The sequence below is a fragment of the Coturnix japonica genome, chromosome 1 (assembly GCF_001577835.2).
Source record: "Coturnix japonica isolate 7356 chromosome 1, Coturnix japonica 2.1, whole genome shotgun sequence".
In the NCBI taxonomy this organism is placed as follows: domain Eukaryota; kingdom Metazoa; phylum Chordata; class Aves; order Galliformes; family Phasianidae; genus Coturnix; species Coturnix japonica.
Genome location: NC_029516.1, coordinates 72767173 through 72791950, shown reverse-complemented (window position 1 = coordinate 72791950; position 24778 = coordinate 72767173). Strand labels below are relative to the sequence as shown.

The window sequence follows — 24778 nt, the reverse complement described above, 5'->3', positions numbered from 1 at the left end:
AGGGGAGTTTATTCAGAAGGATTTTCAATGTGAAGCAAATGTACAACTTTTAAGGCGTTCACTTCTGAAATGAAGAGCTCAGGTGGGAAATCACAACTTTGCATATTGGCAGCTCGGTTAATTTAGAGTAGTAGGAGATAAAAGCTGAAACAATAAGTAGTTATTTTAAGTGATCAAGCTACAATTTTTGATAGACACAAAGCATTTGCTTCTCCTTTTCACCCTCATACACCACATTTTGAGTCGTGGGGTTTTCTTGTGGGTTTTTGTTGTTGTTGGGGGGTGGAGGAGGGGCTGGGTGAGGAAAAGAAGGAAGAGAAAATCGTGCTTCCAAGTTTGATCCTTATTAGAAGCTACAGACACACCGAGCTAAGAGATGAATCCCTTCAGAGGAAGAGCTGCATCGTGCCACCAACACCCAGGACAGCAGCCTGCTGCCCCCCAGCCACATGCCTCCGGGACAACGCTGAGATGCGGCAGCACGCAGCCTAAGGCACCGGATTAAGCAAACATAGCGTTGCGATACTCTGGGCAGCAATCAGAGCCTCCAGCCTGCGGGGAACGGGGATTCAATTCCCTGTGCCCCATCCTCCATCGCTTGCTATTACCCAGTCTCAGCTCAGCTCCAGCCTCCCTCCTCCTCACCCCCTGCCCGGTGGCCTTGGGCAAGCAGAAAGCGGCCAGAAGCTCTTTCAGCGTTCCCCCGTACACCCCCAAGTGGACGGCGAGGAAAAGAAGGCGCTGGCAAGTTTGAGGCAGCTCCAGGCACAGCTGCCTGGATCAGGAGGGACGCGCTTGGAAGCGGAGAACAGATCACTGCCTGTCACTGCCCACCGCCTTTCTCTTTCAAATGGGAAAAAACAACAACAAAAAACACAGAGGGGCACAATACTTCCCTATTCTTAACTCTTTAGGATGGTTTTGGGCTCTCGAGTGATGTGCTCCACACCTCCTGTGCAGCCCCAGTGTCCCTGCTTCTGCAACCCCCCTCCACCCCCAGCTGTGGGAAAGGGAGGCACTGCTGGCTGTGATAATGGAGGCAGCAGCAGAACGGGGTTAGTTTATAACACATCTGAAGTTTGGGAAAAGGAGAAGCAGCAGCTCTTGGTTTGCAACACCTCCTTCACCCCCAATCCCATATTTGAAAACACAAAGAGGGCAACTGTGCTGCCTCTGCCTTCTCATTGGGCACCTGCTAAAAGAGCCATCCAGGAACCTTCCCTAATGCTCTCTCTTACAGCTGTGGCAATAGCAACTCACTAAGACAGAAGATGACACAGCCCCCCAAGCCCGGCACATGCTGCAGATACTGGAAAGGATGAAATCAGCACCCAGTTGTGCTAGGATTGGGATGCTCTGATCACAGTTCAAGGAAGGCTTCTGACTCAAGAGCAAAGAGCAAGCAGCACTGACTGCAGGCTAGGAAACAAGTATCAGAGAAGAGCAGTGCTCAGAGCCAGCATCCATCTTCCTTGAGAGGTCCGTGCCCATGGGTAGATGGGGCACTGAGGGATGTGGTTTAGTGTTAGTGAGCATGCCAGGATGGGCTGGTGGTTGGACTAGATGATCTTTTCCAACCTCAATGATTTTGATTCCAGAGCAAAGGGAAGTTCACAGGAGCTCCCCAACTTCGCTGCAGACACCTGCTATTTGTGGTATGCAAGTACTGGTCTCCTCTCACCCTGTGTGCTAGAGGAAATCCTCCGAGCCTGTCAGAATCAGCTACTTCACAGAGGAAGGCAGGCAGAAAGTGCTGGGCTGGATTCACCATTCAGAGCGTGCAAGTTCCAGCAAATATATGTGACAGCGGAAAAGCATGTGCATGCAATGCAGAGACAGAGGAAGAGAGGCTGTGTGGAAGGAAACACTTGGTAAATGTGAGAAAGAGGGAGAAAGTGATGGATTTCGCAGTGAGTGCACGCAGTAGTGACAGGTAAGCGCAAGGCTGCAACAGAAAGAACATGTGTAACAGGGAGCGTGACTGCGTGATCTGCTTAGTGGACATAAAATAGAATAGCAAGCGTGAAACTGTGTGCAGAAGTATGAGGAAAAGGGCTGGATCCTGTGACTGGGCATCCCTCCATACATCACAGCGCGCACAGGAGTGTGAGAGGTGAAGGCAGTCGCAGTGAGATACCCTCAAGGTGCATGCAAAATGCTGTGATTGCAAGACTGTGCAAGGCAGGAGGCCAGATAGGTGCATGCATAAAGAAAGGGTAGAAATGTACCATAGATGTGTGTGTATGTGCGCTTGTAAGACCAGTGCAGCAGGACAGGCATAGGATGTGCAAGCAGCCACCAACACCAGTGTGCAGGATGGAGAGAAGGCACAAGGAGAGGCTTGCAGGATGGAGGGAGGAAGAGCAAATGTGAGCGAGAACAGCAGACTGCCACTCCAGGAACTGCATGTGCTCAGGAGCTAGAACTGTATGTGCCAGAGTGAGTTTATTCATCTTCCATGCTATATTCATGAGTGTGTATGTGCACGGGGGTATATGGGACCACCGATACGTGTGAGCAAGCCTGGATCATGCACAAGCTGTGATTTGCAGGGCTACGGTTATATGTGCATGTGTGATGTGTATTTATACATGCAGCACGGGATGCATTAACCCTTAACTCCTGTTTACAGAAAGCATCTCAAAACCAGCTAGCATGTCTGTCATCACTTCTAACTAAATCCTGTACTCACACTTGGCTCTTGAAGCAAGAAACCCAGCTGGCAATTCTCCACTGAACAAAATCCCATACCCAACAAATTTCCTTCTCCTGTCTTTTCCTCTTTCATCTTTTTTTTTCCCCCCTTCCCTTGAGGAGGGGAAGGACATAACGCTTTTGCAAAGAGGCACTGAAGCTCCTTTAACCTCCCCCCTTCACCAGGAAAACCAAAATGCCAAAATGAAATAAGGCAAGAGAAAAAAAAAAAAGAGACAAGAAAAAGAAGAAACTTAACACTGATCTCCTTAGGAAGGTGAGGAATCCTGAAGCATCAGTACTCATGCCCCAAAGTGCTGAAGAACACTGACTGTAGATGAAAGGGATACCCACATTCACCCACTCCTCTATCCCTTTGCAAACCTTCTCGTTCCCCCCCCCCCAACTCCCCCTCTGCAAAAGCATAAATACAGCAGCAAAGTCAGTCACATGCAATGTCCTCTAACCACAGGATTCACCAAGAACGATCTCTCCTTGGCTTATTATTATTTCCTAAGGGGGGGGGGGGGGGGGGAGGCTTGGGGGGGGTAAGACAGAAGAATCTAAATAGCTCCAGCTTCCAGCTCCATGTTTCCATTCACCCTCAGTCCATCAGCCTCAATTCAAGTGCAGGGGTTTCGAGGAGGTTGCAAGAAAGAACTCATCACATACCTTGCAAGGAGAAGAGGGACAGGAAGAATCCCAGCACCCAGATACTGTGCAGCCAGTAGGTCCTCATGCTTCTCTCTCACTCGCTCCTCTTCCTCTGCCTTTTTCTCCGTCTCTTCCCTCCTCTCTCAGTTTCTTTTTCTTGTTGGTCTTTTTTTTGTTTTTTTTTTTTTCCTCCTCTTCCCCTCTCAAATAAAACGGGATGTGTGTTTCCCTTCAGTCCCCCCCGGGCTCTGCTCTACCAGCCCTGGCAATCCAGTCACAGGGAGGGCTGACCCGCGGTGGCCAGATTCCCAACCAGCCTCTCACTCTCCCTTCCAAGTGCGGGAGGAAGGGGGGCCAGGTTATAGCCCGCCGTAGCCTGCGCTGGCTGTAAACACAGAGAATCTCTCTGTCTCTCTCCTGCAGCTCCAACTAAATGCGACTGTACTTAAACAAGCAATGCCTTATAGGACAGTGCTCTGAGCAGAAAAAGATCCCACCTCTGCCACCTAGTGTTGCAAGCCTGCTCGTTTATTTCATTTTTTCTAAATATATATAAATATATATGTTATAGAAATATGGCTCTCTCCTTCCCTTGAAAACATCTCTCTTGGATCACAAGTCTATAGGCCACGCTTGGCTCGAGAGTCCCTGAGGCTCCATTTGACACGGGGCAGTTATTCAGCAGAGGAGGAGAGCACTCACTGCTGCGGTGAGAAACGCAGAGGGGCAGCTTTGATTTCTCAGCGGAGTTCTGCCTGACAGATCCCAAATCCAGGGTCTCTCTGGTACTGGTGGCACCGCCAGGCTGTAACGCGGGGGGCCAGAGAGGGACTTAGACGCACCGACTGTAATTACAGAGCTGCCAAGGCCTCCAGGACAAATAGCACGCATCAGGATGCATTAATCTTTGCTGGATCTCCCGTGACTTCCGTGCAATTTCAGAGGGACCAGAAGGAATCACTCTGTGTAGGCAATCCGGATTGCAACGCCACCGTTCGCTTACAGAAGATTTCACCCGCTACCCCTCTCCCTTCAAACACGGGCTCTTCCTACCTTAACACAAGATGAACTTTCTTCCCAAGGAGTAATTAGCTCCTGTAGCTTCATTGCGCCCTGAAATCATTGCTTCTGGTGAGAAGAGCAGCAGTAATGAAGTACTACTTAACATTCGCACGGGGCTTTTCATCAGTCACACTCCAGGCATTTCAAAAGGAAGGCGTCCTTTTGCAGCTGGGGAGACTGTGCAGCCCTTAAGAAGTCACTACGAGGTGGCAGGCCGGGTGAACTGCCCCCCAAGCCTGGCGGCCCCTCCTGGGCCACACCGTGCCCCCTCACTGCGGTTGTCATGGCAGCCCGAATGCCACCGCTAGGAGATAACAATCGCAATTTACACATCATAGATGTTGCTTAGCCACCCACGGGCGAGGCCCTCAAAGGCTGAAAGTTCAGGCAGAAGCCACCAGGCAAAAGATCTCTCCACGTGCATGGCCACAGGCAGGAGTCCAGGCTCCAGCAGGGTTTTCAGAAGCTTTAACATGAGGAAACTTCAAGTAATGAAGGAGCCCCCCGGCCTGCAAGTGAGGAGAGGCTGATGAAGATGCAAAGCCTGCCTTCCCATGACCAGATCCCATCGCATCCCTATGACATCCCCTGCAGCAAAGATAAACTCTGCTGTGTGTAGCGGAATTCCAAGGTAACAACATGAACCAACGGGTGAGCTACCGGAGTGTATGGGTGCCTGGAGCCACCCCTTCTGTCTCTGTATGCTGTGCTTAGTCTAGAAGTGTTGTACTTGTTCTCTAGTTGACCCAAATGCGCATTGTAATGCAAAACAGAGATAATATTTGGCCCGGCTGGCTGCTGCCAGGTGCCTTTCCCCTATAGACAGAGTGAGGTATTACCTAATCACCAGCTATTAAGAACCATACAAATGCAAACTCACTTTCCAGCTCTCCGCCCTCTTTTAAATGTTGGTTGGAATCGGTTGGGAGGAAGAACACTTGGAAAAAAACAGACTGATGCATCCTATCAGCTAATAGGCTGTATGGTTTTAAGTGCTGCTGCAGGAATTCCCACCAAGGTGGGGCAGAGCTGCTACAGGGACCAACTAATTCAGCCCATGTCATACTTGGGATATGAACCATCCCATGAACTGTTGGATCCAATCCTCTGTGAATTCTTGGAGCGCTGACAGAACAGCAACATTGCAATAAGTAATAACAGGAAAATCAGAATTAGATCTCTGCTTCGGGCCATAATTTACAGAGATAAAACTAGTGGAAGATGATATTGAAGCCAGCATCATTCCCATTTAGACTGGACAAGAGTTTTAAACAAACCAGAAGATTCAAAAGCAGCAGCTTTCCTTCAGGTAGCATCATCTCATGCTTCTCTGGAGAAGCCTGAAACAGCTACTTATTACAGCCCATTTGACATACTCCTAACCTTCAAAAACATTCAGGGCTGGGGTTTGGCTCTCCTGCTCGTGCTGAGTCATACCAACAGAGTTAGTCAGGACATTAGGCTACTAAATATGAGCTTGAGTATCAGATTCTGTGGGCTGGAATTCTCTGGGATTGGTCCAGAGCCAAAGGTGAGCCCGCTTTTTGTATGGCCAAATCCCTCTGCTACCTACACACTGCAAGGACAAGAACAGAAGGAAGAGCACGCTGTATTCAACTCTCCCTAAACACATAAACCAAATGTTCTTTAAGTCATTGTTCTTCCTCCCTTTCTTTTTGAATTGCTGCAGTTTATCCACTTACCTTAGATTCAAAAGCCAGATGAGCCACAGACGTATTAGCTATCAAAGACTGTATCTACAACCCCATTTAGAGGGAGGGAAAAAAAAAAGGCTGGATTCTGACAGCTCTGAATGATTGAAAGATGGCTACTTTTAATGCACAGTGAAAGTATTTCATTAAGGCTGAGTGGATGCATATAGACGCACCGTGCACGGATGCCTGTCCATTTTTTTAATACATAAACGTGCTTTGTGCTATTAACTGTTTAAGCACTTTCATTTCTATTTCATCTTCGCTTCACTCTCTTCGTGCAATATCAACTTGACTATGCCTGCACACATGTAATATTGCTTCTTCCAAACATTCATACCAAACCTACCGTAAAATACTTCTCAAGCAGGCAAACTCAAGTTGATGGAGGAACTTAGAACTTTTCCATTACAGATTTATTTAATTATGTCCCCCCCAAATTACTGTTATTTAACTGTGCAAATTTTGTGTTGCATTAGCGAAAGGCTTAGTGGCTTTTTCTTTAATAGAAGTTGCACTGAAAACATAGTTGGCCATGCAAATTTTTTTGCAGAGTTTACGTAAGAGAATTAGCGGTCCTGAAATTTAAAGCTGAGAGAGCTCGGTAAAGCGAGCGGGGAGACAAGAGCCATACATTACCCAAGAGTGTTTTTATCCTGGATGTTTTAGTGTCCTGTCCTGCGCGTCTCTCTCTGACATATGTGTATTACTATTTGTTTTATTGAGTGTTGCATCTGTGGGTTTCGTGGCATGTCTTTGGGACTAGTGCATCTGTGATGAATAGCACATTTTATTGTGATTTAGAAGAGTGTCGTGGCATGTGCTGCATGTGATCTTGGGAAAGGGAGTGGAAGGAGATGTTCTCTCAGCAAGAAATAGTCATTTGTCATGTGGCTCTATGAAACCCACCACTGTCCAAGGTCAAGGACTGCACAGTGTCCAGAAATGAGAGTTCTTGTAGAAGGGATGCACAGTGCATCAAGACCATGATAAATAGTCTCTCATCTGATTAGGCTGCTTTATGTAGACTAAGAAAACAGCATTCATGCTTCCCATTCACCTACAGCCTGAGAGGCATGAAGAGCCAACTCTGCTCAAACAATACTTCCCACCTACCATTTCCTTGCTGCCGCTTCACATTCCTTATCTATATTCTTCCCGTGTCCCAATCGCAACTTCTGTTTGCATCCTACTACCTCCCACCCCCCTACACCATTCCTCTCTTCTTTGCTATCTTTCTGAGAAACTCATCAAAGAAGGAAGAACGTCTTTTCAAGGTTTCTTCAAGGAAGGATTTTTCACCAGGGCTTCTACAAAATTAAAAGGAGACTTTCTGAGCCAATAAAAGGCACAGCCTTTTTATTGGCTGTACTTGGCTATATAGCAATTCCATAAAATAAAAATCCACAGAAATAGCCAGATAATGAGACAGCTGCGTGACGACGCAGTAGGGACAGTACCAAGAACCCTTGGAGACAAGCATGTTACATGTACTGATACAACAAGAACCACAGGAACAGTTTGTCCTGAATTGGCCATAGCAGGCAGAATCACAGAGCTGTAGGGGTTGTGAGGGATCTCTGGAGATCATCAAATCCAAGCCCCTGCTACAGTAGGTTCACTACAGCAAGTCACATAGGAAGGCATTCAGATGGGTCTTGAATATCTCCAGAGGAGACTCAAAAACCTCTCTAGGCTCTACCAGTTCTCCATCACTCTCACAGTAGATAAAGTATTCCTCATGTTTGTATGGAATGTCCTGTGTTTTAGCTTCTGCCCATTGCTCCTTGTTCTACTGCTGCATGCCACTGAAGAGAGTCAACTTCCATCAAACTGACTCCCACATTATAGATATTTATAAACAGCAGCGAGATCCCTTCTCTGCTGTCTCAGTCTTTCCTCATATGGGAGATGCTCCATTTGCACCATCTGCTTGGGCTCCCTCTAGATCCTTGTCTGCTTTGAATTGAGGAGCCCAGAATTGGACACAGTAGTTTTGATGTGACCTCACCAGGGCAGAATAGAGGGGTAGGATCACCTGCCCCAAACTGCTGGTTACTACAATCTTCTTGATGCACCCTAATAAATCTTTAGACCTTTTGGTCACCAGAGCACACTGCTGCTCATGGCCAAGCTGTTGTCCACAAAAACATCCAGGTCCCTCTCCAGCAGGTCAGTCCCCAATCTGTACTGGCACATATGATTATTGTGCCCCAGGTACAAGATCCTACACTTATTAAAGTTCATCAGGTTCCCCTCTGCCCAGCTCACCAGTCTGTCCAGCTCATACTAAATGGCAGCACTGCCTCCTGGCATGTCAGCCACTCCTCCCAACTTAGTATCATCAGCAAAATTGCTAAGGGTATACTCTATCCCTTCTTGCAGGTAATTGAAGATGTTAAACAAAATCAGACACAGCAGTGATGCCTGAGGAACACTGCTAGTTACAGGCTTCCATCCAGAGGCTGTACCTCAGATGACAACCCTCTGAGCTCTGCCAGTCAGGCACTTCTCAATCCACCTTGCTGTCCGTTCATTTGTCCCAAACATTCTAAACTTCATTACAAAGTTGCTGTGGAAGACAGTGTCAAACACCTTGATGAAGTCAAGGTATGCAACACACACTGCTCTGTCCTTATCTACCCAGCTGGAGATATCATTGTAGAAGGTTACCAAGTTGGTCAAGCATGATTGCTCCTTGGTGACTCTATGGTGACTACTTCTGATAACCCATGTCCTCTGCGAGTTACGGCGCATAGAGCGTATCTCACAGAAAGCATTTGGCAGCAATGTACACACACACTTTGACACTGACACATAATTAGAATATAAAATGAATGGAACAGCAGTTGCTATCAACATGTCTACCATACCGTATCCCCAGAGCCAACTTCTTCTTCAAGGAGGGCCTCATCCAAGCTATGCTGAGAAGTCTGAGACACAGGCACAGAGAACACAGCCCCTGGGACACACACACAAGGAGTTCTGTAGAAAGGATCCCTGCTCTTCCAACATTCACAAAATTTTACTGGAAATCTGCAAGTGTGAACAACAAGAAGAAAAAGAATATTGGCCAGCACCCAAAGAAACATTTTGGCAGATTATGTTTTCGAGTTGTCACGTTTTCTGTGAGGAAAGTCAGCTCTTTCAAGCTGGGAAAAAAAATAATAATAATAAGCCCTTGAGATCATCAGTAAATCCACAATTTAGGGGGACAGGTGTTTACACCACAAAATTCCTGCCACATTCAGCATTAACTGGCCTTTGCAGAAGAATGAACAATCCCTCAAGGCTACAGAGCACCTTTCAAGACTGTTTTTGCAGCCACCCTGATCTCGTAAATCTCTACCAGAGCTTGGCAACACAGACCTCACTCACCTCTGCCTTGGATTCAGGGCCTGTCTCCTCCGGCAGCACTATACAGAAGATATTTCCTTGAAAAAGTGCTCAGCTCCTCTTGCACATGCCTTACTCTGCCCAAAAGCAGAGCTGTAGAACCACAGCTGCAGCTTGTCAGTTCTTCGGCAACAGCTGAGGGTCTTGTGCTTCCCTCACTTAACTCTTTCACCTGATGGACATGAGGTGATGTACCCAGCTTCCCACTGGATGGTTTCACAAAGCTCAACACTGTGCCTCCAAGAGCTACTCGGCCCCCATTAGACTTGTTAATTTTGTTAGCTATACAGCAGGCTGACTTTTGAACTAGGACTATGAAAAGTCTCTTGTGCAAGAAAGGTGGCTATTCGTCCACCCTGCCTGTCTGATGAAGGTGATCTTCCTAACATGAAAAAGATGCAAACAGATGAATGTTGAATATCACCAAAGCACTTCAGTCTCACTATCTGCAATGAGAGTTGACTTGTACATTTTTTGATAGCCTTACATTTCCTGGGCAGAAACAAAGGACAGTGGTGAGCTCTCCAAAGCCATTTTTCGTACCAAGGAATCCACCCTTTCCAGCCAGCAAAGCAGCAGGAGCTAAGGCTGCAGGAGCATTCCCATTGCAAGTATCCTTACAGTGCTTTATAACATATTAAAATTGCAGACTGTCAGATTGATATTTTTCAGACCCAGCCTCTTATCCAAGGATGGATTTTTATTTTGTTTTTATTTTTGAAAGCTTGAGCAAACGTTTGGCTGTTTAAGATACTTGAGACTGGGAGAGTGTTTTATGATTAGTGGAAGAAACAATTTGCACCTTTTCTTGACAGTTCCAGTGCTGAAATTACTGTGGATAGAGAGTTGAAAGGCAAATAATGTGAGGCAAGGTAGGAAAAGGCAATATCTTTTATTAACCTAAAGAGTATAGCTGAAAAAACTCAAATCAAACCAGCTTTCCAGGTATATGGGTTTGCAAGCCTGGAAGCGTATCCTTACTTAAAACAGCATAAAGTCAAATAAATGATAGCATTCCTCTGTACAAATCTTTTATCATTTACATTTTTAGCCATCATAGTGACAATATTGCTGCACCTTAGAAATGAAATCAAGACTGCTGTGGTGAGGACTACAATACACAGAGAAACAGAAAACATACAACCAGTGCTACATTAAACTGGACTTCATGAGTCCAAACCATGGATCCTGGAAAATACTGCCTGATTTTGTGTGGCATGAAAACACTTGATGTTCAATACAATGAAGAGTAATCTTTGTGTAGGCAGAGCTCCACGCATTTCTATCCATCACTGAAGACCTGCTCTCAAGCACAATAAAAGCAATTGAAAGACTCACCAAACTCAGCGTCCACTAATCTAGGCTCCCTAACAGCAAAATCACTAAGACAGCCCTTTCCCTTAGTTGCTCTGTATTGAGTATGCAAATTGATTCCCCTGCAGAGTTTATCAGTTGTGATGCAGGGATGTACAGAGCCCTCACTGCGACCAAACCCTACTGTTCTAAGTGCTCTACAGAAGGACACTGAGAAATGATTTCCAACCATTGATAACCAGGTGCTGGGATAGACAAGGTGAAGAAAAGATGAGAGAGGTGAAAGTAACAGAGGTGATTTGCCAACTCTAACTGATGAAAACAAGAGAGCAGACCTCCAGTGTCACAGGGACAATTTACCTCTTCCCAGACTACACAAAAAGCTTAGCATACTGACCAGAGAAGAGACTACAGCCTACCTACTATTTTTAAAAAGTAAGTCGTCTGTGATGCAATAGCAAACTAAATGGAAAACATGAGGTCGCAGCCTTACGTTTGGCAGTGCCTGACTTCTGCTACCCTTTGCAATGTTAATCGTTTCTGCCGGTAGCTTCTTTTTCAAAGCAAGATTTCTCTCCTGTTTCTATTTTATCAGACAGAGGATGATCAAAAGGTTAAAAAACACATTATTAGCATTAATGACTATTATTATTTATATCCCTGTGCAAGCTGCACAAGCATAGGAAAAGAGACAGTCCATTTCCCCAGAGAGCTCACAAATCTTATTTATGATAAGGAATCACAGACCATGTATCAACAGCCGGAGAGGAGAACAGGGCAGAAATGAGGGCAACCATATTAAGCATGATCTTCTTGTATAGCTTGGGCAAGATACTGTCTCCTGGGACCTGCTTCCTTGGCCATAAAATACCGTTTTTTTCTCTACCACATCACTTTCCACCTTACCGAGGAGGCAACAGTGGTCACACCTGGAATCTTGACCTGAAAAAGTATTTCTGTTTGTCCTACTCAGAAGCTATAAGTTTTATGTCCCTTCGCAGTTACGATGCCTGAGCACTAGAGTATGGATGGGTTTGCAAGAGAGCTCAGTGGGGTTCTGGAAGTGTTTCTCTTTGTCCTCCGCTGTTTCCAGTAATGCATCAATGTATGACCCAGACTTTAGGCCAATAAAACACAGGTACAAGCATCCAGCAGTTGAGAGTAACAAATAAAGTATACAGATGCCACTGTTTAGCCCATTTGATTGTTGGGCCTCTAGCACAGGGACCTTTCTTCTTGTTTTGGTGATTTGTCTTATAAGAGAGTAAGATCATCTGCGCCCTTGCTGGCTTGCCACAAGGGCTCTGATGACATGAACACTGCTGATGGCTTTGGCAATAACCATGGGCAAGCTGTTCTATTTTCCTGTACCTGAAGCTTGGTTTTGGCCATCTGTTTATGTCAGCCCTAGTAAATAATTGGTTAATCCATCCATGGGTCCTTGCTGGTACTAGGGCATGATGAAAGCGGAAGAAAAATGGGAGTAATCCCTCTTAACCAGGTCTCTTTTGACACCTAACAATGACTGTGATAAATGGCTTACAAGTGACTTTGCCTATCTACAATTAATCAACACATCCCATGATGTAAGTTCAGGGCTTACTAGGGTGCAAGTTCACAGGCCTGACCTGACAGCACATCTGCATAAGCCTAATCCCACTCCTTTTTATTAATTCTACAGAGTTTGGATGAGAAAGCGGGATCTCTGTCACTCAAAGCAAGCAAGACTGGCTTCCTTGAGAGACTTGGCACCATGTGGATGCAATCTAGGCTTAACAGAGCTGCTACAGGTAACAGCGTGGGGAAATTCCAGATCACAGCTCTGCAGAGGTCACTGAGAGGTTTCAGCTCACGACTCCTAGAAAGAAATCAGAGAAAAGGAAATATGGGAGTCCTGCCTAAGCTCAGAAACAGTTTGAAGCACAGCCTTACAGATCCACGGTAAAGCCCATTATAGCATGGCACTGGGGTTGGTTTCTCAGGTTCCTTTCCTTTTCTATTGAAATTATGGCCACTTTTCTTATTCTATCTATTTCTATTGTACAATTTCCCATCACCAAGTTCCACAGTTATCTGCCGTTCGTCTGGGCATCTGTCATCTAAATCTACACCTTCTCTGCCCCTGTCTTCACCAGCCTGACAGCTGAAGCTGCAGATGGCCTCTTTTTCCTCCCTTCCCCTACAAGACTATTTTCAGACAACGCCCCTGCAAAACGTAAAGGAGAAAGCTGCCGAATAAGAGGCTGATGTACTGCTTCATTTCCTGAAATACTTGTGGCCACAGAAACAAACCAAGCTGCTCAGGCAAGAGGGCAGAAGAAAGGCTGATGTAATATTATATGACATGTACCTGTTAGTATAACACAGATGCCATGAGATGCACATTAGTGCTTATTCTAGATCATAGCATACACTGATGTTGGACTGCAAAGTCTCTGCAGGTTACTTAGGATCTGGAAATGTTGTAAGGTTCATTAATCCTCGGCATCTCCATTGTAATCTATATTATGCTGATTACATCCCTAGTCTGGATCTTCTCTATGGGGTTGGGAAAAATAAGTTTTCATTTGGAAAGGTGTATGACAACTGCATAACACCATCCAGGATCTGTCTGTGAAGGTCAGAATTCCCAAATCTGACAAACTCTGTTTGGCAATGGAAAAACACCTGTGAAGCAGCAAAAAAAAAAAGATGTCTAAGCCAGTTCATGATGTAGCTTACAACAGCCCTTTCTCTTTTTAAATTGAAGGTAAGCTCAATTGGTACCGAAGCAAGCTCCAGCACAATGCAATTTCTAGATCTACTTCTCTGACAGTAACCTGATAAAGGATGTACTTATTGCTAGGAGTAGGAAACCAGCGTTCTGGGAGCAGGAGAGGATTCAAAGATTAAACAAACTAGAACTGTGCCTGCACTGCTCTGAAACTGATCTTGAGACCAAAGGGTTTGCACCACATTTGCATCCTTTCCCTGTGTCTGCCTTTTAGAAAGCCAGCTGTATCCCTGCATTAACATGCTTGTTCACCCAATGACTCACCAAGTGTGTTCAGGCAAACAAAGTCCCGAGGACTCAAGAACATGTGCCTGGGCCACACCTGAGCTTGCATTTATAAGCTTATAGTCTGCACCATAGCGAAGCTTGACCTTGTGGTAGCTTCAGTCTATCTAAACAGTACCTAGAGTGTTGCATAAATTTAGTAGCTAACTATGCACATCTCTGCTTTGACCTTCTTTTGACTGTGACCACTGACAGCTTCACGGCAACCACAGAGACCTCCTACATTCAGCAGGAAATCTATTCTGACTGACTGAGTTAAAGGATAGACCTTTTAGTTTTCTGTACTCTGTGGGCGGAAGAAGTACAAGCAAGCCGCTTTCCAAATAACCCCAAAATTTGCCATATTCTGCAAGCTGAGAACCACACACAAGTGGATTTGGAGTCATTGTTCTTCTTCGCATTTGCCCTAAGCTCCAATGGGACTGCAAAGCAGCAGTCTCAGTTTTACAAGATACTTGCGAGACGTAGCATCTCTGCAACATATATTGAAACAAGACATACCGCACTGAGAAGGAAAAGTCGTGCACATCAGATGTTTGTTCATATATTTGCCTACTCTTTAATCACTAAGAGCGTCCCAGTGTATTTCCAGACCACTATCATCAGTGTGTGCTTATTTTTTTCCTTTTAACCAGTGAAAAAATAAAGTTTGATCCAAACTTCCATAATAACCTTAGTATAAAAGCTTGATGCTTGTAGCAAAGGACTTGAGATCTACTTTCTGAAGATTCTAGAATCTCTCGGGATTTCCACATAAGATGTAATACTGTATTGAACACTTGAGCCCAGCAGCACTGTAGTAAAACAAAGTTTTTCAAGCCAGTGGAAGCTGCAGATGTCACTGGATTACCCTTCCTCACTAAGATGCCAGCAACTGAGGTTACCTACAATTGGAACACCTGCTAGTCTGACCAGCTCATGAGATTTGTTGGCTTTGCTATCGGTGGGAAAACTGGAGCACAAACAAGCTGTTCTTTTGGCCACAACGTGTTTCTGTTGCTAGAGGACTCTGCCTGGAGAATAAATAAATCCACTCTGGGAAAAGCGCATCTTAAGGATCTATTCCAAGTGTCCTGTGCTGACATGGAGGTAGGGAATCTGAAGGAAATCCCCATGATTAAAAATAAATAACTAAAGGCAGCTTTATGGAGGTTTGTAAACCTCTGTAAGACCTGGTGTTTTCTAAGAAGATCTATAAACTGAGAACTAAAAAAGAAGAAGGAATCAGAGAGGAGAATATAATTGTCTAACACGCGTCTTTAATGAACTAAAACATATCCTCCTCACAAAGGGCTCATAAGGGAAAAAATGGGATCTCCCGTATACACCTTCAATCTTGCACTGAATTATCTGTGGCAATTGGACCCACAGCTTCGACTGAGAGGGTCTTATAATGAGGAAAAGAAATTGTAAAACCACTGTATGCAAAAGCACCCAATTAATTCAAGAGCATCATTGTTATTTCATTTATATGGCACCGTAGGGGTATGCGATGCTTTACAGACGATTAGGGGCTATAAAAGTTTAGAGAAAAGATGAAGCAGAATGCAAGGAGCTGGCAACAAACTGGAGTACAAGCGCTGACTAAAAGCTCTCACCATGGCGTTTATGGTTTGTTTGTTCATGTGGTTGTGGTTTGTTGTTGTTGCTGTGTTTTTTGGTTGTTTTTTCTTGTTTTGTTTTAAGGTTCAAGGAGTGTTTTTTTGGCAGCAAGCCCCTTTTACAGGGAGGCAGAGACCATTTAACAAGATTGTTGGTCTATTGCCAAGGATTCAACGTTGGAAAGCTACTCACTAAAACAGGTCTGAAGAAACCGAATAAAAACACCCACAACAAGGAGGAGGTAGACAGATTTGAGATAAACTGTAAGTAATTTCCCTAGAATTTGATGCTCCAGTAAACTAGATCAGCAAATAGAGACTGCATATACCCAGAATGGACTGGTTGAGGCTCCAACTAGGTGGGTGCTGTATTCCTAGGTTGAGAAATACATGTATAAGACATGGCCTGTTAGCTTATGTTCTGTATCCACAGCTCCAGGATACTCCTAGATTCTCATCAGGCTTTCAACTGGCAGTAGAACAGCAGTGACCAGGCAGCATCTCTCTACTAGCTACAAAGAGTACAACTCAAGCTTCCAGATAGGGATTTGTTAATGAGTTCTGGACAGGCTTTTTGGAACAGCTGGACCTTAAATCTACCCAGAAGCTATACAGTAAGAACATAGCAGCTTTCTCGAGTAACACCTACTTTTCTCATAGCAGCATATGACACCTGTGCTCCATAAATGGCTGCAAGCCAGGAATTTAAGGGTTTTTCTCTATCACTTCTGATCTCAGAGTAGGTAATTCTGTTAAGTTTTTGTTTTGCAGTTAGACAACCCACAGGAAAGGTCTTTGACAAATCTGTTATTTATTATTTCCTCACCCTGATGTTCTCCCACTTACCTCTTTAATCAGAATGGTCTCTGAAACTTTAAACAAAGTAAATATCAAGAAGGACGGGAAAGCTAGAATTCCTTTTTCTTTTCTTTTTTTGTTAAGTAAAAAATTATACATCGATAAAAGTTTCTGTTGAAAATTACACCATTTCTTAATAGGGTAGAGAGGGGAAAGCAGGTCCTCCCCAGTGCCTCAAGCAATTTTGTCTTTTCAAGCTTAAGAATTCTATGCTCAACTCTTTCTTTTTCAGCAGCTCAGGAGCAATTCCTGAAACAAATCTTGCAATACTTCTCCCCAGAAAACATTGTGCTTTTTTATCGTCCTTCTCTAACAGCTTCCACCAGCAACAACGTGACACCTAATGCTTTGGGACTGGTATTAGCACACTGTGCAAGATGGCCTCTGGACTGCAGTTTGCTGAGCTAAAAAAAAAAATAATTCTACTAGCATTTCTGACCTTCAGGCAATTAGCTTCTCAAGCAGTTATATTTATGGAAAATTGTGCATGGATCATCTCTATCTTTCCATTGAGATGCTAATGCCTGCTTAAACATATCTTATACTAGGATAGTTTATTCCTCGTTCCTGTACAATATAAAGCACCTTTCTACTGATTTTGCTGTGTCTAGGCTAAGGAAAGTTACACTGCAGTAACTACTGCAATATATGTTGTAGGACAGATTGAAAGATTTCTGGTTGAAGCTGCTGGTAAAGCCATTAATTTTGTGGGGGAAGGAGGAGGAATTGAGAAAATGCTCCATTTTTTGCTTAGAACAGTGTTCTGTGTGTTTGTGTGCATGTGTTATTCAAATAATAAAAAAGCACCAACAGCAAACACATTGCCTAACCTATTTCCAGCCTTCCTTTAAACAATGCTAAATTCTGTCCTTCAGTAGCCCACGCAGTCAAATATACAGCTAAATCAGCTTTTCATTCCCTTGGACAGGGTCCACAAGCAATACTGCTGAGTGCCACCCCCAGCAAATGCTGTGTGCCCAGCTCTTGGGAGCAGCATCTGTACCAGCAACAGCATCTCCCCATTAATCTTCACCCTTCTGAAGTGACTTGGACCACTTTCCTGCTCCAGAAAATTAATGGCAGTAGCGTAACTGTTTTTAGTCCAGGCTACAAACACCTGTTCTGTCTTCCCACCTTGGCCCAAAACACCAAATACAAGATGCTTCCAACTTAGTTACTTACTCGTACGTTCTTGCTTTTAAGTGATGCACACAGTTCTTCAGCTGACTCAAGAACCTAACCTGTGACTTGCCTTCTGACACAGGCCGTAGTTTTGCTGTTCTACTCAAAGAGACTCTAGAAACTCCATCCTGAGTTTCCTTGGAAACCGAGTTTGATCAGTATAATGCTCCATGGCACTTGACCATTCGTCACCATGGTCGTTATAAAAATCCCATTGGAAGAAAACCCTTCAAGCTTTTTTTTTTACACCATTTAAAAAAATATCCAGATACTCATCCTTTGATTCAGCAGTAAAGCAAACAAAAGAGTACATTAGACTAATTGGGCTAATAATGTTGAAAATGGTGATGGACCTAAATCTAAATTCTAGCTCCAAACAGGGGAAGATGAGATCTCAGGTAACACTCCTGAGGCCTGCAGGCCTACTCAATAATTGCTATCAATTATCAAAAATTGGTTTTCAACCTTTTCACTTATGTGGCACCTAAAAGTTTCCTGCAGTTTTAACACAGAGGTGTGGATCCTAATAACACAAGTCTTAGGTTCTTGAAATAAGCTTTCCTTAATTACTTCTCCTGTGCTCACCTGTATCCACACAATGCAGGTTGGAGAACACAGTGGTACGGGGGAATTGTGGGAGAGCTTATAAATAAATGGGGTTCATTTTCTAGCTATGGCCCCTCCTGTGATTAAGGTTATTTTTCTCCTCAACCTCTTGATTCAGGCGTGGAGAAAATGCATTACAAAGCCATTAGACAAAATAGTGTCTTGGAAGTAAGTGATTTTTTCCTCTCATCTTTTGTTTGTCATTAACAGCCTTTTCAGTAACTACGATTATGGCAACAGCAGGCCACGTGACAGCAAGTAATGAAAACAAAGAGCAGAGGGGAAAGTTATTGCACTAAAACAAACTCTGTTATATTGCAGATTATATTACAAGTGAAAAGCACATGACTGCGTTGCCTAAGACTATGGAGATGCTACAGAAGCCCTTCTCAGTCTCAAGTTGTTCATTAGCACGGAGAGATTTTGATTTAATAACTGTGATCAAAATCCCAGTGAATATGCTGGTCATTATGTGCCCAAACTGAAGACGCTCACCAAGGTTTATGATCTTTGAGTAAATTTAAGTATTCATTAAAAGTACCAGCTAGTATATCAGTTACATAAGGAAAGCATCCAAATGATACTGTTGTCTGAAAAAGTCCCGACCTTTCAGAAGGCAGTTTATATAGCTGTGCCAATGAAAAAAAATAGCAGCTAAGGACGCTAAGGAGCTAAACGAGCATCTGAGTGTAAATCATTAAGAAGTGACCACATTCTGTATGCAAGAGTACATAAGTCACTCTGAAAGTAATGCCTCCTATTCATTTATTTAAGAACTGTGACAGATACAAAGAGCACAATAATACTATTTGACAAATCAAATTCTCAGCTAAAAAGAACTATTTTTCAACATAGTCACCACCATTAGCTATGTATTTTTACCAGCAATGAACAAGAGCCCGCATGCCACACAAAATCTGCATGGCCATCCAGAACGTGGTTTGTCTTTCACATTGCTGTCACTACTGCTGAAACACACCACCTACTGCCTCATTGCACTCACATCCACTGTTTGGACATGTCGTGCTATCTTTTTCTGCATGGAAGAATTCAATTCCACACCTTTACTCCACACATTCTTCCACATCAGATACCTTTCTGTCATACTGCCCCTCTGCTGCCATCTGCCACACAGCAACAAAATGTAAGGGAATACTGTTGGGAAGGTTCAGCCTCTACTGCCATACCACCAACATCCACCACCTTTGATGGGCCAACGTAATGAAATAGAAGGCATTACTTTTGGAGCAGCCTCATTGGCAGTCTGGATGTGGGTGTGTATTTTGGAGGTTGAGAGGCTTTAATAATATGGAAATAGATTATTTAATGCCAGTTGGGACGAACACCAGAAAGAGGTCATGGCATATGTAAAAGACCAGTGAGTGCTTGGCATGTATTCTAGAGCTGGATTCACTGAAGAATCATGGCAAACAGGGCTGGAAAGGGACCAAACAGACCATCATATTGGGTCCATTTCACATGACAGGCACTCTTCATGCTGTTATAGACATTGTACTATGGCAGCTGACAAAAGTTCTGGTGAAAACGGACCACCGAGATGGACAAGTGGAGTAAAGACACTGGCTATCAGACTGACAACCACAGTTCTTTAAAATTTATAACAAGATCTGAGACGTCTATGCTGTTGATGGCCTTCACTCACTATTTCTCATTCACCATTTCTAAAGAAAGTGGAAATTGACTAGCTGTGGGCTTTCAGTAGTGACATACAGATGTAAAAGAAAGTCACAGACAGAGCAATGCCCAAATGGTGTATGGTAACTGTGTGGAATATGGAGGAGTTCCTCCTCTTGGACATCATATCCATCTGGACTGAAGCAATGTAAGTCAAGGACACTCTGAGCTAGGTTTTCAGGAGAACATGACATCCAGCTAAGCTTCGCAACAAGCAGGTAATTTCAAAGAAGCTGATCTATATTCAAATTGTAACCCTAACTAAGACCTGTTTGATGCTGAATGGGCAAATTTGAGGGTAAGTACTAAACTGAAGAAGCCAAGCACTCAAAAAGCTGCAATGTACTTGCCAAGTCTAATGTTTACAAATTATGCATTGCAAAATCTTATACATACTAGCACTGACATACTCCAGTGTTTTAAATGAAAGTTACCATTCAGAATAAGTGTAATGTCAAGACATGGGAATAATACCATTATCCTCATTACAATAGCTGATGGCAATTAATTGCCTGATTGTGAATTGAAGACTTTGTGCAATGGGAAACTCATTATGGCCTTGCTGTCTGAGAAGAACTGAAGATGGTGTAACGTAGCAAGGCCCTTATTCACAAGACCATACACTCGTAATGGATAAAATGATACTGACCAACTGTCCAATTCCTGCTTTCAGAGCAGGATATCATAACAGCAGAAATAAGGTCGTTGTCAGCACTCTATCATCATAAATATCACAGATTCATCAGCTGGCATAGTACTGATGACTGGTTTTCCTGCCCAGCATGGCACACACAGGACAGTTCACTCTAAGTAAGAGGAGTAAGTGTATTCAGTCTATGCCAAGCTTGGCATCCTAACAACTGCACAGTTAGCAACAGAAAGCTGTAAAGAGTCACTTTTAAATTAGCCACGTTTTGCAGGGCAAAGGTAATTGCTCTAGTTATGTTAAACCTTTCTTTCAGTGCTCTTATAGACTGAACATTGATGAAGGCTGCCTCATGCATTAGATCCAAGTTGTACTTTCCAAAAGGTTGCAGCAAGCCCTTTAAGAGGTATTATGTGTCATTTATTTTCAAGTGGCTGGGATGAAATAAGTGGCTGGAAGCCATCTTTGTATCCTACTTTTGAGCACTGATGGTCCACTTCTAAATGTGGCTAATTAGGCCCATTTCTAACTGCAAGGAAATAAAAACTAAGATTCAGCAATCTATATAAATTATTAAGGAGAGTATCCAATGCTGGTAGATAAACTGTGGGCAAAAATTAATTCTAAGCCAACTCTATTGGCAAGCATCATTCAAGTAGATAACCACCAACAAACATCTGCCAAGTGAAGCTTCGGTTATTTTTCGTACTGTTCCACATGCATAATGCAAGATTTGAATAGATCAAACCTAACATTTTCTAGTAAGACATATTTCTTTCAGAATTAAACCTCAAATGGCTTTATCACAAGCTGTTTTTTTTTGGTTGTTTTTTTTTTTTTTTGGATCTGATGTGCTTTCAGGTCATCTGCCTTTTTTGCTTTACTAAATTAAGTGAATGAGAAAAGCCATTACAACATCCTGTTACTTAGAAGACTTCAGTCTTCTCCATTTCACATACTGTTCTACAGCCCCAGCATCATTTCAAAGAACATCTAATCCAAAGAGTCCCAAGTATGTTCAACTATTACTTTCAAGATCTGACCTTCAGCTGTAAGCTTCATTAATGTCTTCTAGTTCTTGTAGGATTGGCTTCTTGTCTAAGCATTGCTTTCACAGAACCATAAAATCACCAAGGTTGGAAAAGACCTCCAAGATCTTCCAATCCAACCATCTACCTACCACCATCTCCTTGTGAAACCACATCCCTTAGTACAACACCTAGACAGTTCTTGAACATTTCCAGGGATAGTGGCTCAGCCGCTGACCTGGGCAGCCCATTCCAGTGCCTGACAACTCTTGGAAAAGAAATTTTTCCTAATACACAACCTGAACCTTCCCTGGCACAACTCGAGGCCAATCCCTTTAGTCCTATCACTAGTTACATGGGAGAAGAGGCTGGCCCCCATCTCCCTCTTTTCAGGGAGCTGTAGAGAACAGTAAGGTCTTCCCTGAGCCTCCGTTTTTCCAGACTGAACAATCCCAGCTCCCTCAGCCACTCCTCATAAGACTTGTGCTCCAGATTCCTCACAGCTTCATTGCCCTTCCCTGGACAAGCTCTGTAGTGAGGGGCCCTCACAGCACTCAAAGGGTGGCTTCACCTGAGCTGAGTACAGGAGGATGAACACCTCCCTACTCCTGCTGGCCACACTATTTCTAGTACAAGCCAGGATGCTATTGGCTCTCTTGACCACCTGAGCACACTGCCGGCTCAGTTCATCCAAGCATCAACCAACACTCCCAGATCCATTTCTTCTACTCTGTCTTCCACAAGCCTAATGCAGTGTAGCACTCACTTCAGACCAACAGCAAAGGATCTTAACTCAGAAAATAACCACAATCCCTCCTCACTTTTCCATACTATTAAAAAAAACCAATGCTATGTATGCTACAAGATACAGTATACACTGGAACAAGGTGAACTTACTCCAGAATGGTCAGGGGTTGTATGCTATCATAAGAGAAGCCATTTCAGAATCTCCATGACAGCTTCCTTGTTCAATGTAGATACATTTAATTAAAATGGAAACCAAAAGATAGGCCTGACTTTGTAGGCAGGATAACAGCAAAGACTTCAAAGGAAAGGCATTATGTTCTCCATTGTGCAAGATACAAGGGGAGGGAAAAAAAAAATCATTCTTTCTCTCTATCAAACATAATAAAAAGCTGAGTTAAGAAGCACAGGGGAAAAAAAAGCCTGGTTAATTTAAGGTGAAATTGGAAGAGAAAAAATACAAGGGCCTGGTTCTCAGGGCATCATCATTCTTGCTGATTTTAGATGGTACACTAGATACTCAGCATTTCTGAAATTGAGATCCAAAAATTGGATGGAGCTGTATACTTCCATTTTGCTGCTTTTGAAGTGGCGTATTTACCCTCCGAACGTGTAGATTGGGTACTGTTTGTTCAAGATGTTACACAATAACACAATAGGTGCACCATATATTGCACGCATTGTCATGTTAAGTAGTAAATGAAAAAACATATTTAGAAATTACAGATTACAATGTTATTCACTAATCTTGATGCCTGGTGGTTGTTTCTTTTTTGTTTGCTTCTGTTATTCTTTCTTTAATCTGTTTGCTAAAAAGACAGCAACATTAATAAAGAGGGCACTGGCCGCCTCCTTCTCCCTTGCCATGGTTTAGCCCAGCAGGTGACTAAGCACCCAACCTGAACCACAGTCATTCGCTCTCTCCCCCACTTCCCAGTGGGATAGGGGAAAGAATTGAGAAGAACAAGTAGAACTTGTGGGTTTAGATAAAACTATTTGCTAAGATAAAGGATTATAGTTAGGACCATATACCTATATATACATAGAGAGAGCGATACATGAATGTACATAACAAGTGATACACAAGCAATTGCTCCCCATCCCATGATTGATGGCCAGCAAGCCCCATGAGAAATAGAAGAGTGCCTGATGGACTCCCTTCTCCTTCAAAACTCTTTCTGCTTAATATCATTTGGAATGGAATGTCCCTTTGGCCAGTTTAAGTCAGCTGTCCTAATTTTGTTCCCTTCCAGCTCCTTGGGCCCTTTGCTGAGAATGGCCTTAGTTTTGAACAACACTGCTTAGCAGCAACCATAAACATCTGTGTGCATTAAAATTGTTTTTCTCCTAGAACCAAAAACATACCAGACACTCTGAAGAAAACAATCCCATCCCATTTCAGTCTAAGACAGTCATAAGACAACTACAGCTAAAGCAAGATCACATCAAGACCATGCAATATGCTGCCTGGAGATTTAAGGTTGGCCAGTACTGACCCTACACAGAACTGGGATTACAGGGAGCTGATGTTTGGAAAGAACTTCTGCATGTTCATCTACAATTTTGTCTGAGGACTCCACCTCACTTCAGCTGTTAGGGTTAAAGTTTGACACACAACAGCTATATACCTTCCTGTTCACCTTCCTGGTTTTAAGTGCAGGTGTCACTACATTGGAGATCAATATGTAAAAAGAAGTTCAGTTCATCAGTTCAAAGGTGAAGATTGTTTCCTGGGGAATTATGAGCTATGATAATCATGAGGATCTGGTAAGCCACCTTTTCTGTCTTAGAAATCTAAAACAAAATCTGTTTCATAGGGAAGGCTTTCTCTCAAAATAGAGAAAAAAACCCCATACCTGTGTTCAGTTGGTTTGTTTTGGCTTTGTTGTGCTTTTTTTCCTTTCCTTCCCAGTATCTACATCCTGTCTTTCCATTTTGTCCCTCCTGAATTGTCAAATGGTGGAGTGGTCTTTCAATTACACTGTGGTCAAGCCCTGATAACAACAGCCTTGTTTTATGTGGAATTTAAGAAAGTAGAAGACGTTTTATATATATATATATATATATATATAAAACATATATATAACGTCTTCTACTTTCTTAAATATTTTATATATATATATATATATATATATATAACGTCTTCTACTTTCTTAAATATATATATATAAAGAAAAGGGAAGAGGTAAAGAGATTCTGACAAGATGGGATTGATGCTGTGTGTGCTTTATCTTTCACAGCTTATATGATACATATATGAGAAATAGTTAGCTTGATAGTTAAAGAAACTAAATCCCTGTCGAGGATAAAATACATCAGGAACACAGAACAATTCTTCATCTGGTGTGGCTATCACTCACTTCCCAGTCTAACCGGCTGTCTCCCAGGAGAATTTGTAATAGATCAGAGGCAATGATCCTTCCTCCACAGGTCCTGTCTCTTCCCTCCTTTCCCATCTCCCTCCTCCCATCCTGTCTGCTTTTTTCCCAGGCCCTTCATAGGACAGTATAAAAGGAGCGTGTGAAGGC

At 43.3% G+C, this 24778-nt stretch overlaps 1 protein-coding gene and 1 long non-coding RNA gene across 3 annotated transcripts in view; one reads left to right on the top strand and one right to left on the bottom strand.

The window, feature by feature from the left end:
* Positions 1-3780, bottom strand: part of LSAMP (limbic system associated membrane protein) — a 909725-nt gene extending 905945 nt beyond the window's left edge. For both annotated transcript variants that reach the window (XM_015875995.2, XM_015876028.2), the window contains exon 1: positions 3367-3780. In XM_015875995.2, the coding sequence (XP_015731481.1) occupies positions 3367-3433 (67 nt within the window). In that variant the 5' untranslated portion in view covers positions 3434-3780. The remainder of the gene's footprint in view (positions 1-3366) is intronic.
* A 104-nt stretch (positions 3781-3884) lies between these two features.
* Positions 3885-17182, top strand: LOC107320331. The gene is made up of 2 exons (XR_001558223.2): positions 3885-5041; positions 12514-17182. It is a non-coding gene; the product is annotated as an uncharacterized LOC107320331 (long non-coding RNA).
* Positions 17183-24778: the final 7596 nt, after the last annotated feature.